This window comes from Grus americana, chromosome 26, assembly GCF_028858705.1.
Source record: "Grus americana isolate bGruAme1 chromosome 26, bGruAme1.mat, whole genome shotgun sequence".
NCBI classification, from domain to species: Eukaryota; Metazoa; Chordata; class Aves; order Gruiformes; family Gruidae; genus Grus; species Grus americana.
The window spans coordinates 5159673-5177010 of NC_072877.1; the positions used below are offsets into that span (position 1 = coordinate 5159673).

Sequence of the window (17338 nt, forward strand, 5' to 3'; positions counted from 1 at the left end):
CCCTAACCCTAAATGTAACTCCCAACCCTAAATCTAACACTAAACCCTACCCCTAACCTTAACCTCTAACCATAACCCCAACCCAAACCCCTAACACTAACTTCTAACATTAACCCTAACCCTAAGCCTAATCCTAACCCTGACCCTAACCTCTTAACCCTAACTCTAACTTCTAACCCTAACCCAAACCTGTAACACTAACCCTAATCCTTAAGCCTAACCATAGCTGTAACCCTAATCCTAAATGACCCTAACCTTAACCCCTAAATGGAAACCTAACACTAACACGTGACACTAAACCTACCGCTAATCCTAACCCCTAAACCATACCCTAACACTAACCCTAATCCCTAACCCTAAACCTAAAGCTAAACCCTAACCGCTAAACCTCATCACTAACTGTAAACCCAAACCCTAACCCTACCCCTGACCCTAACACTAACCCCTAAGCTTAACCCCTAATCTCTAAACCTAATCCTAACCCCTAACCCAAAACCTAACTAACCTTCCTAACACTAACCCTAACCACTGACCCTAACCCTAACCGCTAACGCTAACACTTACCCTAACGCTAACCCCTAACCCTAACCCTAATCATAACCCTAACCCTTAACAATAACCTAACACTAACCCTAAACCCTAACCATACACATAACCCTAACCCTAACCCTACCCCTAACCCTAAGCCTAACCCTAACATAACACTAAGCCTAACCCTAACCATAACCTTAATACCTAATCCTTACCCCTAACCCAACCATAACCCTACCCTAAAACCTAACCCTAACTCTAATTCCAACTCCAAAAGCTAATCCCTAACCATAACCCCTAACCCTAACTTTAACCCTAAACCAAACCCATAATATTAATGCAAAACTTAACCCTAACCCTACCCTAATCCTAACTTTAGCCCTAACCCTAAACCGATAACCCTGTGCCTGAACCCAACCCTTATCCTAACCCCTAACCCTAACACTAACCCCTAAAACTAACCCCTAACATTAATGCAAACCCTAACCCTACCCTAACACTAACCTTAACCATCACCCTGTCCCCAAACCTAATCCTAAACCCTAACCCCAACTAAAAACCCTAAACCCACCCCAACCCTAACCCCTAATCCTAAACCCTAACCCTTCACCGTAACACTAAACCCTAAGCTAAACCCTAACCCTAACCCAAAACCTAATCCTAAACATAACCCGAACCCTAAGCTAAACCCTAACCCAAAACCTAATCCTAAACATAACCTGAACCCTAATCCTCACCCAAAACCTAACCCATTGCCCTAACTGTAAAGCTAACCCTAATTGTGATGACGCTAACCTTAACCCCTAACCCTAACGCCAGTCCTAACCCTAACCACAACCCCTATCACACACCATATCACTAAACACTAACCATAACACTAACCCTAACCCTAAACCTAACCCTAACCCCTAACCCTAAACCTAACCCTAACTGCTGACCCTAACAATAACCCTACACGTAACCCCTAAACCTGACCCTAACCACAACCCCTAACCCTAAGCCTGACTCTAAACCTAACCCTAACCTCTAATCCTAACCCTAACTCAACCCCCTAAACCTAACCCTAACCCTAGCCCTAAGCCAAAACCTAACCCCTAAACCTAACTCTAACCTAACCCAAACCCCTAATCCCTAACCCTAAAGCCATACCCTAAATTAACCCCAACCTTGCCCTAACTTAAACCTAACCCTAATCCCAACCCTATACCGCTAATCCTAACCCTAACCCCTAACCATAACCCTAAATTCTAGCCCTCACCCCATGCTAACACCCAACCCTAACTCATAACCCTAACCCCTAAAACTTACCCTAACCCAAACCCCTAAACCCTAAACCTAATCCCTAACCCTAACTTTAACCCCTAGCCCTAACCCTGACCCTAAACCCTAACCATAACCCCTAAGCCTAACCCTAACTCCCAACCCTAACTCTAAACCCCTGACCCAAACCCTAACACCTAACCCTTACACTAACCTTTAAACATAACCCTAACACTAAATCTAACCTAACCCTAAATCTAACGCCAACCCTTACCCTAACCCCTAACCCCATCCCCTAATCCTAACTGTAACCCCTAACCCTAAGCCTAAACCCTAACCCCTCACCATTACCCCTAAGCCTTAGCCTACCCCTAACCCTAACTCTAACCTAACCCTACTTCTAACCCCTAACCTTAACCCTAAACCCAAACCCCAACCTAACCTTAACCCTAACAATAACCCTAAATCTAACCTCTAAACCTGACCCTAACCCTAACCCCTAACCATAACCACTAAACCTAAGCCTACCCTAATCCCTAACCCTAAAGCTAACCCCAACCCTATTCCTAACCTAACCCTAACCCCTAACCCTTAAACCTAACCCTTAACCCAAACCCTAACCCGTAAACCTAACCCCTCACACTAACCCTAAATCCTAAACCTAACCCTAACCATAACCCGTAACACTAACCCTAGCCCTAATCCTAACCCCTAACTCCTAACCCAGGCCCTAAAACCTAACCCCTAACCATAACCCCTAACCCTAAATCTAACCCCTAACAATAACCCCTAAACCTAAGACCTAAAGCCTAACCCCTAACCCTAACTTTCACCCCTAACCCTCACCCCTAACCCTAACAGTAACCATAATCTTAACCTAACCCTAACTCTAACCCCTAACCCTTACCTCTAACCCTAACCACTAACCCTAACCCCTAAGACTAACCTAACCCTACCCCTAATCTGAACCCTAACCATAATCTGAATCCTAACCCCTAACCCTATCGCCTAACCTAACCCAAACCCTAACCCTACCCCTTCCCCCACCCCTAACCCTAAGCCTAACTGCTACCCCTAAACCTAACATAACACTAATTCTAAACATAACCCCAAACATTAACCCTAATCCCTAACCCCAACCCCTAACACTAATCCCTAACCCCTTACCCTAACCTTAACCCTAACCCATAACATTACTGCTAACCCTAACCCATAACATTACTGCTAACCCTAACCCTAACCCTATCCCCTAATCCTAGCCCTAAACCTAAATTCTATCCATAACCCCTCAACCCAACCCTTACCCTAACCGCTAACACTAACACTAACCCCTAACCCTGTCCCCTAATCTTAACCCTAGCCCCTAGTCCTAACCCTAACCTAACTCTGACCCTAACCCAAATCCCTAATGCTAATCCTAAACCTAACCCTAACCATAACATTAACCCTAAACCTACACCGAACCATAAATCCAAGTCCTAACACTAACCCCTAAACCTAACTCCAACCTAACTCTAACCCTAACCATAACCCTAACCCGTAACCCCTAAACCTAACCCCAACTCTAAACGCAGCCCTAACGACCCAAATGACCTTAACCCTAACCCTACACCGAACCCTAACCCTGACCTTAAATCCTAACCTTATCCCCTATCCCTCATCCGAACACCAACCCCTATCCCTAACCCTATTCCTAACCCTTACAATAATCCCTACCTGTTAACACTAACCCTAATCTTAAACCTAACCCCTAATCCCTATCACTAAACCTAACCCTACCCCTTACTCTTTCCATAAACCTAACACAAACCTAACCCTAAACCCTACCCTAACCCCAACCCTACCCATAACCCCTAACCCTTAGACCCTGACCCTAACTAATCCTAAACACTGACCCTAACCATAACCCTTATCATAACCCAAACCCTTATCCTTAACCCTAAACCTAACCTAACCCTGACCCTAACCCAAATCCCAAATCTAAACCCCAACCCCTAGCCCTAACACTAAGTAAACCCTGACCCTAACCCTAACTGTAAGCCTAAACACTGACCCTAACCCTTACCATAACCCTAACCCCTATCCCTAACCACTAACCTAACCCTAATCCTAACCATAACCCTAACCCAAACCCCTAATCCCAATTTAATCCTAACCCATACCCCTAAACTTAACCCCTAACCCTAACCCCTAACCATAACCCTAAACCTAACCTAACACTAACCCCTAACCCTAGACTTAACCCCTAACCCCTATCGCCCCTATCACCCCAACCCTCTTACCCTAACCCTCAAGCTAACATAAACCAAACCCTAAAAGTTACCCAACCCTAATCCAAACCCTAACCCCTAACCCTAACTAGATCCTGACCCCAACCCTAACCCTAACTGTAATCCTAAACACTGACCCTAACCATAATCCTTACCATAACTCAAACCCGTGTCCCTAACCCTAACCCAAACCTCTAACCCTAATCCTAACCAAACCCTAACTTCTAACCCCTAACCCTAACACTAACCCTAACCCTAACCATAATGACCCTAACCATGACCCTAATCCTAACCCTACACTGAACAGTAACCCAAACCCCTAACCCAAACCCCTGACCCTAACGACCCTGGCTCTAACCCTTAGCTTAACCCAAACCTCTGACCCTAACGACCCTGGCTCTAACCCGTAGCTTAACCCAAACCCCACACTGAACTGCTGAGGGAGGTTTCAGGCCAGGCACTTCTTTTGGGGCTGGCACTTTTCCCCTGGGATCAGCGGCTGGACGTTTACAGTTTGGAGGCTGGACATTGGTTGAAGACAAGAGGGATTGTAAGGCAATGTTGGACCCCTTCCACAGCTAGGCGAGTCCGCAGCCCCAGTGTCAGTGGGGCTGTGCGAAGGCCTGTCATGGTCTTATTCCAGCTGGCAGCTGAGCAGCACGCAGCCGCTCACTCACACCCCCCCCGCATCAGGCCGGGGGATAGAATTGGAAGAGTCAAAGTGAGAAAACTCATGGGCTGAGGTAAAGACAATTTAATAGGTAAAGCAAAAGCTGTGCACACAAGCAAAGCAAAACAAGGAATTCATTCACCACTTCGCATGGCAGGCAGGTGTTCAGCCATCTCCAGGAACGCAGGGCTCCATCACACATAGTGGTTACTTGGGAAAACAAACACCATCACTCTGAACGCCGCTGCCCCCCATCTTCCTCTTCCCCAAGCTCCTTAAACACTGACCATGACGTCATATGGTATGGAATATCCCTTTGGTTAGTTTGGGTCAAGCTGTCCTGTCTGTGTCTCCTCCCAATTTGTGCACCCCCAGTCATCCCGCTGGCAGGGCAGTGTGAGAAGCAGAAAAGGCCTTGGCTCTGTGTAAGCACTGCTCAACAACATGTCTATATAACGAAAACATCTCTATATTATTAAACACTGTTTCCAGCACAAATCCAAAACATTGCTCTATACTAGCTACTGTGAGGAAAATTAACCCTCTCAGCTGAAACCAGGACAGGGCCGCTGAGGAAGGTTTCAGTCCAGGCACCACTTTCAGGTCTGGCACCTTTCGCCTGGGAGCAGGGGCTGGACATTTTCAGTTTGGAGGCTGGATGCTGGTCGATGGTGAGATGGACAGTCAACTTCTGGGTTTTTTGTGCCCTTCCGAGCACTCTTGCATTACTCTTTGCAAGATGTCTTCATTCAGCTCCCGGCTCCCTGACAACATCTGTACTTTGTCAAAGTCCCCTTCAGAGTTCTGAGGCTTTTTTGATCTGTCAGGCCCCTTCAGGACTCTTTCACTCCCTTTGCGGAGCTCTTGCAAGACATCCCCTACACCCCGGAGCCCTGTTTTAGCTTGGGAGGGCAATTTGCACCCCTCTTTTCCCCTCAGAACCCCTCCTGAGTCTGCAACTGTTACCCCAATCCTCTCATCTGTTCCATGCATTTCCATTCGGTCCCCCGAGGACATCTCCACTTTGTTCAACTCCCTTTTAAGCTCATCACGGCCCTGAGACTTCTTCAGTCTCACCGGTCCTTTGGGACCTCTCTAATCCCTGTGACAATGCTTCTCATTCCATCAGAACCTTTTCTGAAGCCATCTTTGTGCTCCACAGCAGTCTTTTTGTTTTGTGCCTTATAGTATGTTTCTACTTGTTTCCTGATACCCCAAAGATATCTATCTTTGGTTCAGATTGCCTCTTGAGTTTTTCAGAGAAGGCAACTGCTTTCATCCATTTTTATCGGCACATCTCCCATAGTGTTTTTTGATGTGTTTTACAATTTATTTTTGTTCTAGCTACTGAGGTGTTCATTAGGTTTCTTCATAGATTTTCTGACACGTTTCTTGTATTACCATGGTTTTTTGGTGTTTTCTGTCCTTTGGGACTCATCGAGTTCTGTTAAGGGAGTCAGTCAGAGAGACCATCAAGGTTACTTGAGTCATCAACAATTTACAGTAAATAATTTACTTTACAATCAGAAATATTTTTGAGAAGGGATTCTTACAGGATCTATTTTTGCTTTGTCATTCAGTCTTATCTAGAACATAGATCCGGTAGAAGTCAGACTGCACACATCATCTCCCTAGAAATGATGCGCAACTCTATAGCAATTTTGGTTTTTTACAGTAAATTAAAGCACATAATTTTCAATATTGCTATTGCATTTAACAAACTGCTTTCCTACATAATTTAGGATGACATTTATCTTTTTCTCTCTACACCCCAGAAAAATTAAGTTTAATTACCCACCTGTTGCTGATGCAATAGATGTAGCTGAGGTAAAAGAGCACATATCATCATTTTTAGTAAGGATTGCTTTCTCCATTCAGCACTTTGCACAGCACAAACTCCAGGCAGACCAGAAAACCTGTGCTGCCTCCTCCGGCCACCTTCAAGCCTCGTGGTGGTTGGCCCCGCCCCTTTCCCAGGGGATGGTGGGAAGGGCAGTGGGCAGGGCCTGGGGCCTGTGAGCCACAGGTCTGTGCTAGCGAGCTGATACTGCTCCTGGGCTTGGCTGGTGTGGGTGCTCTGCTGTGCCTTCAGTCAATGGCAGCTTTTGAGTTGGTTCAGCTGTTGGTTTTGATGTTTAGGGAAGCAGAGGTGTCTGAGGTAAGAGCTTCAGGAATAGTTGAGGTTAAGGAGGATATAACAAAGAAAACACACTTGTATGCAGCTTTAGGGGTTTTTCCAAGTTAATAACTTTGTATTGAGTGTTCAGGAGCTTACAAGATGATTCAGTAGTATGTAATTTTTTTTTTATTCTAGGTTCATTATATTTTACTTCAATTCCTGACTTTATTGGAGATGGAACCTCGGGGTTTTTTCACCAGTTTTGCTGTTTATGGTGTAAGTTTCTGATGTCATCTCTTTTGATAGGACTGATAGTGAGATCATCTAGCAGGGTTTAGGGTGAACATCTTGTATGCATCTGTTGATGGAGTTTTAGTATTTCTTAGGAAAGCAGCAAGGACATAAGGTATAGCATCTTTCAGGGTACAGGACAGCTCATTGCCTTTCCTGGTTGCTCATGGAGTACCATGTTGTTCCTAGAACCTCCACAGCTTGCAGCAGGCCCCTCATAGATGATAAGCATTAGGACTTCACTTATTTTGTGGGCCTGTAGCAGAGCCCAGGCTTTGTAGGAAACTGGAAGAGAGAAGCTGCCTGCAGAATGCAGAGCACAGCTCAGAAGAGCAGCTGACACAGGGGTTTGAAGGGTACAAATACAGGAAAGGAGCCATCAGGAGGAGTGGGGTTGCTGCCCTGGGAGTTCAGGAGAGGAGAAGGGGTTTCTAAAGTTTTGGGCCTGGGGGATGGTTGGGAAAGGTTCATCAGCCTTTCTCAGGTCAGCTTTGCAGTTGGATTTGGATGCCGATGAGGTCTGTTCTGTTTTAGTCTCCCTGCAGCTGACAGAAGGTACAACGGTCCTGAGAGATGCAGCATAAACCATCCGTTCCTCTGCATCAGAATACATGGGGCTGAATGTCAGAAGAGTCTCATCTCGTAAAGCAAGGAGTACATCAAAATATACCCTCCTGAACTCTCTGCGCCTTTTACTTTCTTCATTTCCTGACTTAATTTTTGCATCCATCCCTTCACTGGCCATCTGGATTTCACAGTTACTTAGAGACATGGACTAGGTGATTGTCTCCGGCACAGGGTCGAGTGACTGTATTCGCTGGAATTTCTTGGAGAGGAGGATGTGTATATCTGTGCTCATAAAAAAAAAAAAAAAAAAAAAAAAAAATCTCCAGCTAGGGATCTGTCTCTTATTGTGATCCCAACACACAAGCTTTTTTATTTTCCAGTTTTGCCTTTTTCCTTAAGTGTGCGATGAGGTTTGCTCTAGGGCTGGTCGTGGCAGTTATGTTTTCTTGTTCTTGCTTATCTATTGTGTTTTTAGCACCAGTTTCTGTAGTCGTAAGGTGCCCGTTTCTGATCTTTGAGTAACCATGTCGCAATCGTTGCACTTTTTCTATTGGCTGACCACCTCTGTAATTCCCTAAAGGGGCTTTGTAGGTAAGGAGGTAGTTTGTGTCACTTGTCACCCAAGCCCCAATGCGGCAACCTGTAAATGGCAGAGGTGGTGAGGAGCAGCTGAGGTAAAGCAACAGAAGATGGGAATCAGTGCAGGCAGGCTGCAGTTTTGGGCAGCATTTCAGTGTGTGGCTTTTGCTTTGGTGGTTTTCAGGTGCTGTAAGCAGCCTCGGAGGGACAAAGCCATATCCCAGTAAGCAGTCCAAGAATGTGAGCTGGGGCTGGCATCCCAGAGCAGGAAATCATGGCAGCTTGATTAAGCGTTTCTCTTTGGTTTTGCAGGTGCCATGCCGGCCACTTTTGGAATTGGATGAGGATTTGAGGCGAGCTGCAGTGGTAGCAAGGAGGAGAATGGGAGTGGTGACTTCTCAGAGTAACAGTAATCCTGTGTCTCTTGGCATCTTAGGAACCACAAGCAATGATAGCTAGTGTCCATCTCCAGAAGTCACAGGCAAGCAGAATGCCATGGCCCTTCTGAGGAGTGGGAGAGGTTGGCATTGACTGGTGTGATGGCTTACTGCTGGCACTACTTGTTTATGGGGTTATTTTACACAGATGATGAAGCAGAACTAGGCGACTGCAGGACCATCCCAGTTAGCTGGTGTGGTAGGTGCGTATTTGTTGAGGATGGTTTCAGATCCCTGGCCCTCTGAAAGCTAAGTTGAGGGACTGGGGCCAGGGAGAGTCAGGGAGGAGGGGACAAGGTAGGAAGTTGCAGGGGTGGGGTGGGGGCGGAGGGGGGGAGTGGAGGCATTTACAGTTAGTGTAGGGGAGAGCATCCTGGGTGTGGTGGGATAGAAATAACCATCACCTGGCTCGGCCTCCTTGCTGCATCATGTGAAACCATGCTGGGACACAGCATCTCTAGCAAAATAGAAACCTCCACAACTCATTTTGCTCCCTCTTTTTAATGTGTGTATGTATAATATATTATATATATAACCTTGGGATATTGGTAGTTAAGTCACCGGCATAACGATGTCAGTTGGATACAAACAGCTCTAAGATCAAGAGTAAAAATGACATGGTCTGGATTGCCTTTTTAGTCCCCTTTGCTGCAGGCTCTGAAGCAGTGATTGGCTCCAGCATGTGCCTCGCTTCCTGGCTCAGCTGCTGCAGCATCCTGTCCTGCTCCCTTCTCCACAGGGAACAAGGCTGATCCAGAGTGGGATGGGAACGCTACAGCTTGGCATGGCGGTGAAAGGCCGGCACGTGTGGGGAGGCATAGGTGGGTTGGCTGTGCCACGTCGCTGCCGGGTAGACCCGGTGCCGCAGCGAGCTCTCATAGGATGCCGGGTAGTGCCCAGGGCCAGTCGCCAGCGGCCGGCACAGGTCGGAGGGCTGCGTGGAGGCAGCTACCAAAGGGCTGGGGAAAGCGGGGACAATGAAGGGGTTGACGGAGAGGGACGGCACCACTGGCACCCCCTGGGCTTTGAGGTGTTCCAGCGGGTTCCCGAAACTTGCTGGCAAATGCAGCATTGCTCCCTTGTAAATGTCCGGGGCTTGTGGCAGTGTTGTAGCATAGCCAGGGCTGGCCACCATCGCCTTGGGTTTGGCCAGCCCTTGCTGGCCCCTGGGTGAGCCAGCACCTGTGTCCCTGCTGTCAGCCTCCTTGATGAAGGGGGAGATGGCGCGTAACTTTGCAGAGGGGCCGAAAGCCGCCGCTGCCTCCTCCTGGCCACGCTTGCCCCTTGGCTCAGCGGAGGCGAAGCCAGCCCTGGGGGGCACCCAGCAGGCTTTGACAGCAGCACAGGCAGCCCCTCGTCGGCTCTCCCCACTCCATGACTGCCTCGCTTTGCTCCGCAGGTCTTGGGGCTGTTCCGGTTCCTCAGATCGTGACGGGAAGGTAGAAGGCGGCTCAAAAAAATCCTTCAAGTTGGAGAAACACCCCCAGAGGGGACGGCAGCTGACGGGCTTCAGCACCTCGCTGCGGTAGGCGTGGAAGCAGCCGGTGAAGACAGTGGGTGCTGGACCCCCCTCCTTGGCCTGTGGGCAGGGCTGGCTGTCTCTCCTGCTGGGGGATGCACTGGGGATGGGTTCCACCTCACTCCCGACGCTCAGAGCTGTATCCCGAGCTCCCGACAGCTCTGGGCTCCTTTCCTTGTGGCCAGCGGCTGGCCGGGGGGGCTCATGGCCTGGGCCAGTGTTGCTTGCTGACTGCCAGCCCTCGGGGCCGTGGCGTTTGTGGCAGTTCAAGGACTCTGCCTTGCTCACCTGGGCCAGCAGCTTCTTTTTGGCCAGCGGAGACATGATGGGGTGGTTGCCTTTGGAGTAGAAGCTGGAGAAAAGGCGCTTATAGGTTTCGGTGTGGGGCCTGCAGAGGCTGGGACAGCCCCCCGAGGGGCTCGGGCTTGGGACCGCTGGGCTGGAGCATCCCTCAGCCACCCGGCCCCCCTCCGGGGCATCCCTGGTGTCCTCCGTGCCAGCTGCCACCTCCAGCTTCACCTTGTCCGGAGGCATCTGCAACAAAAGGGGATTGGGGGGTGTGGGTGCTGGGCTCCCTGCATCTCTGTGCTGGGGTCCCCACTCTCCCTGGCCCCCTCCCCATCTTTGGCTGCCCTTTGCTCTCCTCTTCCCCCCACCACATCCCTCCTGCCTTTTCTCCAGCCACCTCCATGGGTTCCCCCCAGGGAGGGACAGACATGGGGGGCTGGCACTGGGGTTCTGGGGCTGCTCCCAAACCGGAGCTGTGCTAGCCAGGCTCCGGGGGGGCCGCGCACCTGGTCCCGGCCCTTCTCCTTCCTGGCCCTCTTGCTCTTCTCGCCCGTCTCGGTGCCCTTGGAGACCTTGTACTGCTTGCGGGGCTTGCTGGGGGGCAGAGGCTTGTCATCCTCCCCCTTGAGATGCCGCACGTACGGGAGGACCAGCCTGCGGGGGGTGGGGGGGTGGCAGTGAGAACTGGTGCTGGGAGAGGAAACTGAGGCACAGAGCGGCACCCCCCTGGCTCATCCCCTACCTCTCATAGTGCCGCCGGGTGCAGGTGGCAGCGCTGGTGCTGCCGGGGCTGCCCCCCAGCTCATCGTAGACGTTCTTCCAGAGCCGTCGCCCCGTCACCTGTGGCAGGAGGGATGGGTTAGCCCCCCACCCTGGCAGCTGGGGGACGTCCTGGCACTCGGGGGACATCGCTTACCAGCTCATAGGCTCCCAACTTCTCCACAGCTTTGTAGATCTTCCAGAGATTAACTGGAAATAAAGAGACACTGAGGGTCAGGGGGACATGGCATGCACCGCAGCTGCTGGCAAATTCTGCCCCCCCCACCCACAGTGGGGGACGTACTCTGCTTGAAGCCAAGGTGGGGGATCCTCTCGATGGGCGTGTGTCGGTCCTTCATGAACTTGTAGAGGCTGACAAGGAAAGCTTCCTCCTCCTCTTTCTCACCACTGGTTGTTGCTTCTTCCACTGGCTTCTCCAGCTCGGAGCCGTCCTCCGGGACCAGAGTCTCCTGCAGGACACAGGGGTGAGAAGGAGCCTAAGGGGAAACTGAGGCAGAACAGAAGCACCCACCCCCCCCACCAACCCAGCGATGAGGATGATTCCAACCCGAAGGCGTTTAACGAGCTCTCGGTTTGTTAGCTGACAGCCTGGGCCACCGGCCAAGTTGGTCAAAGCGCTGGAACCATGCGAGAACACGAGGAACGGCTTCCAGGAAAACAGACGGGCAGAAATTCATCCCCCACCCCCCCCCCCGCTGCCTTTCTCAGCTAAAAATGTTTCTCATTTGTTTGTTCTACATTTTCCGGAGTTATAAAACTTGTTGCTATTTTTGGGCAAAGCAGCTGCTCAGCTCCCAAGCACTTTATTTTTATTTTTTTTTATTCTTCTTCTTTCTATTCTTTTAACTGCTTGTGAGAGATGTGATATTTTAATGGCTGAATTATTTTGAGGCTTTTTTTTTTTTTTAAATAAAAAGCTGTGGTGTGGGGGAGGGATCTGGCATGACAAAACCTCAACCCCCCCTCTCTGTTGGGATAAAAAATAATTAGAAAAATTAAAAGCCGGGGGGGGGCTCATTTTTCTCCCCAAAAATGCGTGGTTTTGGGTACTCCCCCCCCCCCCCCCCCCGAGCTGGGAAATTCACCCTCCTCTTCCTCATCCTCACTTGCACAAGCAGCAAAAGCAATGCTTGCACTCTGAGGGCTTCATCCCCCCCAAAATATGTGGGGTTCAGCATCCTCAGACATCTCAGATTCCATCCCCCCCCCCCCGAAACAAAAAAAACGGGGTGTGGCACTCACGGCCGTTTCGGCAGTGGTGGGGTCTTGGGTCTCCATGAGGGGAGAGTCGTCGTCTTTGATTTTAGGAGGCGTCCTGCAGCAGGAAACAAACAAAAAGGGGGGGGGGTGAGGCACCCCAAATTGTTGCTTCCCCCCTAAAAAAAATTAAAGGTAAATTGGGATGATTTGGGCCACGGCGGATGGCCGATTTCGGTGCCTGGCGGGCGATGCCGTGGTCTGAAGCTACTCCCTGGGTGCTCCCCCCCCCCTTTCAAATTTAGGGCTGGGGCCCCTCTTGACACCCCAAATCCCCCCTCCCTCCCCCGCCCAATTTTTTGGGGAAAAACCTTGAAAATGGGGGGGGGGGGCAAAGGGTGCCAGGCTGGGGAAACTGAGGCACGGCGTGAGGGGGACCCCCACTACCACGCGAGACACAACGCCCCCCCCCCCCCCCCGCCACACACACACGCGCCGATCCCAGTCCCGCTCACCCGCCGCCGCCGCGCCATGTGACTGCCGGCGGGGCGGTGCCGCCACGCCCCCTCCTCCTATTGGCTGGTTCGCCCACGCCCCCTCCTCCTATTGGGTAGCCGCGCTGCTCGTCCGCCCCCCGGCGTCGGGCATGCTGGGAGTTGTAGTCCTGCAGCGGGCGCGCTGCGTGTAGTCGTGCACGAGTGTGCACACGCGTGTGCAAGGGCGCGGGGGAGCGGGTGGAGGCCGGACACTCATGTGTGTGCATGCCTGGGATCAGGTGCTTGGGGCGTGCGTGCACATCGTGCGCGTGCAACGGTGTGCAGACGTACACAGGCGTGTTCACGGGGTTGCGTGTGTGTGCACGCGTGTATGTGTACGTGGATGTTCAGACATGGGCATGTAGCTCCACGCATGTGTTTGTGGGTTCATGTATTTCAGGGAAGGGGGGTGTATGTGGGGAAGGGTGTGCAGGGCACACACATGTGCCAAGGTGGGCACGCATGCTCGGGCGTGTTTGGGGGGGGCATACAAGTGCCAACATGCATGTGCATCTGAGTACAGGTGAGCACACGAGTACAGACATGCGTGTTCATGCGGGTGAGTACGTACATGTGGGCACCCTCATGTGCAGGTGGGCACACGCGTGTGCACGCATACACATGACTACAGGTGAGCACATGCGTGTGGGTACACACCCCTACGTAGGGGTGCGCATGTGCAGGTGCTGCTGGGCACACGCATGTGCCTGTGCCTGTGTGTGCGGGCACACGCATGTGCAGCAGATACATGCAAAGTACACATGTGTCCGTGCGCGTGCAGACCCTGGCCGTGATTCCACCGGCTCAGATTTGGTTCCTGGCACTGTGAGCGCGGCGAAGCCGCTGACGTGATTTCCTCCCTTTCTGGTATTGCTACGAAAACGCAGGAAACCGGGGCGGGGGGGGACACGACACACACCACGACGACAGTGACAGGGGCTTTTGGGGTAAAAAGCGGCTGATTTGGGGCCAAACAACTCAAGCTGGCGTGAACAAGCTGTATCGCACCAAAGCAGGCGGCGGGTGAGCTTTGTGCCAGTAATTTGGGCAGCCGAAGGTGGCGGCTGAGCTGTAATTATGTGTTTAAAGCGCTAATAATTAATGGTGCTTTCGCGGCGGGGGCGGCACTTTCCTGGCGCTGTCGAGAAACCACAACATTGCTCCGCGAAAGTCGGGCCGGAGCAGGCTGAGACTGGCCAAACTCATCCCACCCGCCGCTCCACCACCTGCCAACCCCTCAGTGCCCCCTCAGGGCTCATCCTCGTTACCCCAATTTTTTGACAGTTTAGGCCCAAATTCCCTGTTAGTGGAGTTCCGGTGTCGCCGGTCAGCCCCGAGCGTGGCAGAGGTTGGAGCGAAGGGCCGAGCGTCACGGCTAGGAATAGCGCGGGAGCGGTGCCAAGCCATTACGGCGGGTGAGTAATGGGTTGAAGTCATCCCTTCCCTGGCCCGCGCCGCCGCCGGGAGTGAAAATAACCCCCTTACATCACCCAACACCAGGCAAAGGGACCCACCGGCTGCTGGGGAGGGGGGGTGGGAGACGGGGTTTGGGGTAGGTGGGGATGGGCACAGGTGAGAGTGTCCCCACGGAGTTGGGGTGGGTCCCCCTTTTTCCGTGGTTTTGGGATTCCCACCCGCCGGATGGTTTCCAGGCCTTGCGTGTGCCGAGTTCAGCCGGTCTCAGCTCAGCAGTGGCAGGATGGGGTGAGGTGGGGTGGCGAGGCGGGGTGACACGTGGATTGTGGATGGGGATAGGACCACGACCACCCCCCCCCCCTCCCTGGGACCCCCGGTACTCACCGGCTCAGGAGGCGAAGGCCAGGCAGCTCATCAGCGCGGCTGGAGGAAGAGCTCTGTGGTTTGCTGGTGTTACGGTACCGGGGATGACGGGCTGGGGGGATGAGTCATCCCCCACTCAGGGAAGTGGCGTGTGCGTGTGTGAGTGTGTGTTTGCGTGTGCGATTGACTCTTTCGTTACCGGAACGGCCGGGCTTTTTGGGGCTCTCACCCAGGGGCAGTCCGGCACCGCGCTGAATGACTGCGACGGACTTTCCAGCCCGAGCCCTCCCGGGGCTGGCAATGCTGCCGCCGTGCCACCTGGCCCCTGGAGGCTTGGGGACATGGATGGGTCCTGCTGGCTGGGACACTCATGGGGTTCTGGTCCTGGTCATCCGTCCGTGTCCCCCCCACCCCCACCCCGCCGCCATGAGGGACCAAGCAGGGACAGAGTCACCGGTGTCCCCCTGCGGCCAGGCATCACCCTGCAAGCGGGGACGGAGCCACCAGTGTGCCCGGTACCGGGCGTCACCCTGCAAACAGGAACCAAGCCCTCGGCATCGCTCAGGCACTGGGTACCACTTTCCAAGAACACCATCCCTTGTCCCCAGCTTGGGCATCACAATCCCGTGGGACCAAAACCGTAAGTGGGGAATGGTTGGGGCCAGCCCACGGGCTGCTGGAGACCACCCATGGGTGCTTAAGCCCATAGCATCTGCCCCCGCTCCCCCAAGAATCCCCCCCTGCTGCTGGCCAGCTTGTGAAAGAGCCCCAAAAAAAAGAAAGAAATCCCCCAGTGACTCATTTTGGGCCAACAGCCAGAGAAAGCAGAAGCAGGGGAAGGTTGGTGGGGGCATCGGGCTCCTGTGTCCCCCCCCGGGGGCTAGAAAAGGGGGTGAAGGAATCAGAGGGTGACATTAACCATTTTGTTCCAGGAATGCGCCCACCTTCTCCTTAATAATAACGTGATTTAATGAAAAAGGGCAAATAAACAAAAAACAGAAAACCGTACTTGGGTTTCTATTCCTGGCTCCAGTTTCCATTCAAGCAGAACTGGGGGGTTCTGAAGCTGGGGGAGATGCTGGGGGTCCCCTGCCTCAGTTTCCCCTTCCTGGCAGCTGTGTGCGTGGTCCAGCCTGCCGGGACTTGCCATCGACTCTGCTTGCCCAGCTGGGAATATATCAAATTCCCAGGGCAACCTGAGCACCCCTGGGTGGGATCTGACACCCAAGGGGCTCCGCTCCAATAGGAACTCAAGGGAAAGCTTCTCCCCGGGGCAGGGGGTGGTATTTTTTAATCCTGTGGAAGAGATGCTGGAGGAAAAGGGAAATTACTGAGATTGAAAGACATCGCTGGTGTGATAACGTCCATTGGTGCATTGAAAGGTGTCAGGGCTCAGCCGGTGTGCAAAGCCCAGTGCCAGCCTTTGCCCAAAAGGGGAAAGAAGGAGGGAAAGGGGAAGGAGAACAAGGAAAAGGGAAGGAGAAGGAAAAGGAGAAGGAAAAGGAGAGCCCAAAAATGAAAGCCCAGCTGCTGGGTACGGCACCAGATTCGGCAGCGCTGGCAGCACCCGCATCCCTTTGGGAAGCAAACAGCAACAAGAGGGTTCGGTATCTCATGGGGCTTTGGGGTTGTGGGAATCGACAGCACCCCCCTCCCGGGGGTTAATGTCACTGGGTGCTGGTAGAGAAGCACAGCTCTCTTCTGAAACCTGACGCTATGAACTCTGAATATAAAGCCGTAAAATAGCTCCCCAGATTTAATTACCCCATGATTAACCCATGTAATAACCAGGAAAACAGCGTCCTCAGAGAGCCCATATGAGCTGAGCCCCCCCCCAACACTGGGGAGATGCTTCACCCACACCAGCACAGGCATTTATTTTTTAGGAAGTAAAAACCACCTTGATTTTGGGGATCAGCCAGAGGTAGATGCTTTTGGGTGCTGCTGCAGCACCCTGGGTGCTGGGGGAGCTTTGGGTGCCCCCCCATTGAGAGGAGGCTGCAAAACAACGTACCAGCGGCAGGACAAACATCTTACACCCCAACCCTCTGCCAAAGCAACAGCACAGCTGCACACCAGCCTAACCACAAGCATCTTTCCAGGGAGAATTAATTAATGGGGCACTAATAAGGCTTAATGACCTCACCTGGGGCATCCCAACACCTGTGGGACCTATTTAAGCTCAGCCCACCCAGCAGGGTTGCTGCTGACCCTAGCTGGGGCTGTATAAAACAAAACAAAAAAAAAAAAAAAAAAAAAATCATGGGGTTGTGCCCCTATACAAGCACCTGTGACCATAAAGGGCTGTATGTCTGCAGAGGGAGGCCCAGGGACCCCCTGTATACCCAGGCACATGGCTTTGACAGAGGGGTGGGCAGCACCTTTGGCTTTGGCGAGGGTGTAAGGGGTGCGCCCAGCACCTTTGTGTGAGCACAGACCCTTTCTCCCATCCTGATCAATACCCAAGGGTGGGATGCGACAGGCGGGGAGCGAAGCATCTCCTTTTCAGCACCTC

At 52.2% G+C, this 17338-nt stretch overlaps 1 protein-coding gene across 3 annotated transcripts; it reads right to left on the minus strand.

Annotated features, from left to right (window-relative positions):
* Positions 1–4809: 4809 nt before the first annotated feature.
* ARID5A (AT-rich interaction domain 5A) lies at positions 4810–14976 on the minus strand. Of its 3 annotated transcripts, none has more exons than XM_054804419.1 (8): positions 14845–14975; positions 12554–12626; positions 11595–11760; positions 11448–11500; positions 11274–11371; positions 11038–11185; positions 6530–10777; positions 4810–6175 (listed from the first exon to the last, which is right to left on the minus strand). In XM_054804419.1, the coding sequence occupies exons 2-7, from the start codon at positions 12587–12589 to the stop codon at positions 9497–9499; spliced, it is 1782 nt and encodes a 593-aa protein (XP_054660394.1). In that variant the 5' UTR covers positions 12590–12626; positions 14845–14975; the 3' UTR covers positions 4810–6175; positions 6530–9496. The 3 variants fall into 3 exon arrangements, with proteins under 3 accessions (XP_054660394.1, XP_054660396.1, XP_054660397.1); XM_054804421.1 differs by lacking the exon at positions 14845–14975 and adding an exon at positions 13024–13064; XM_054804422.1 differs by lacking the exons at positions 11038–11185; positions 11274–11371 and having other exon boundaries at positions 14845–14976.
* Positions 14977–17338: the final 2362 nt, after the last annotated feature.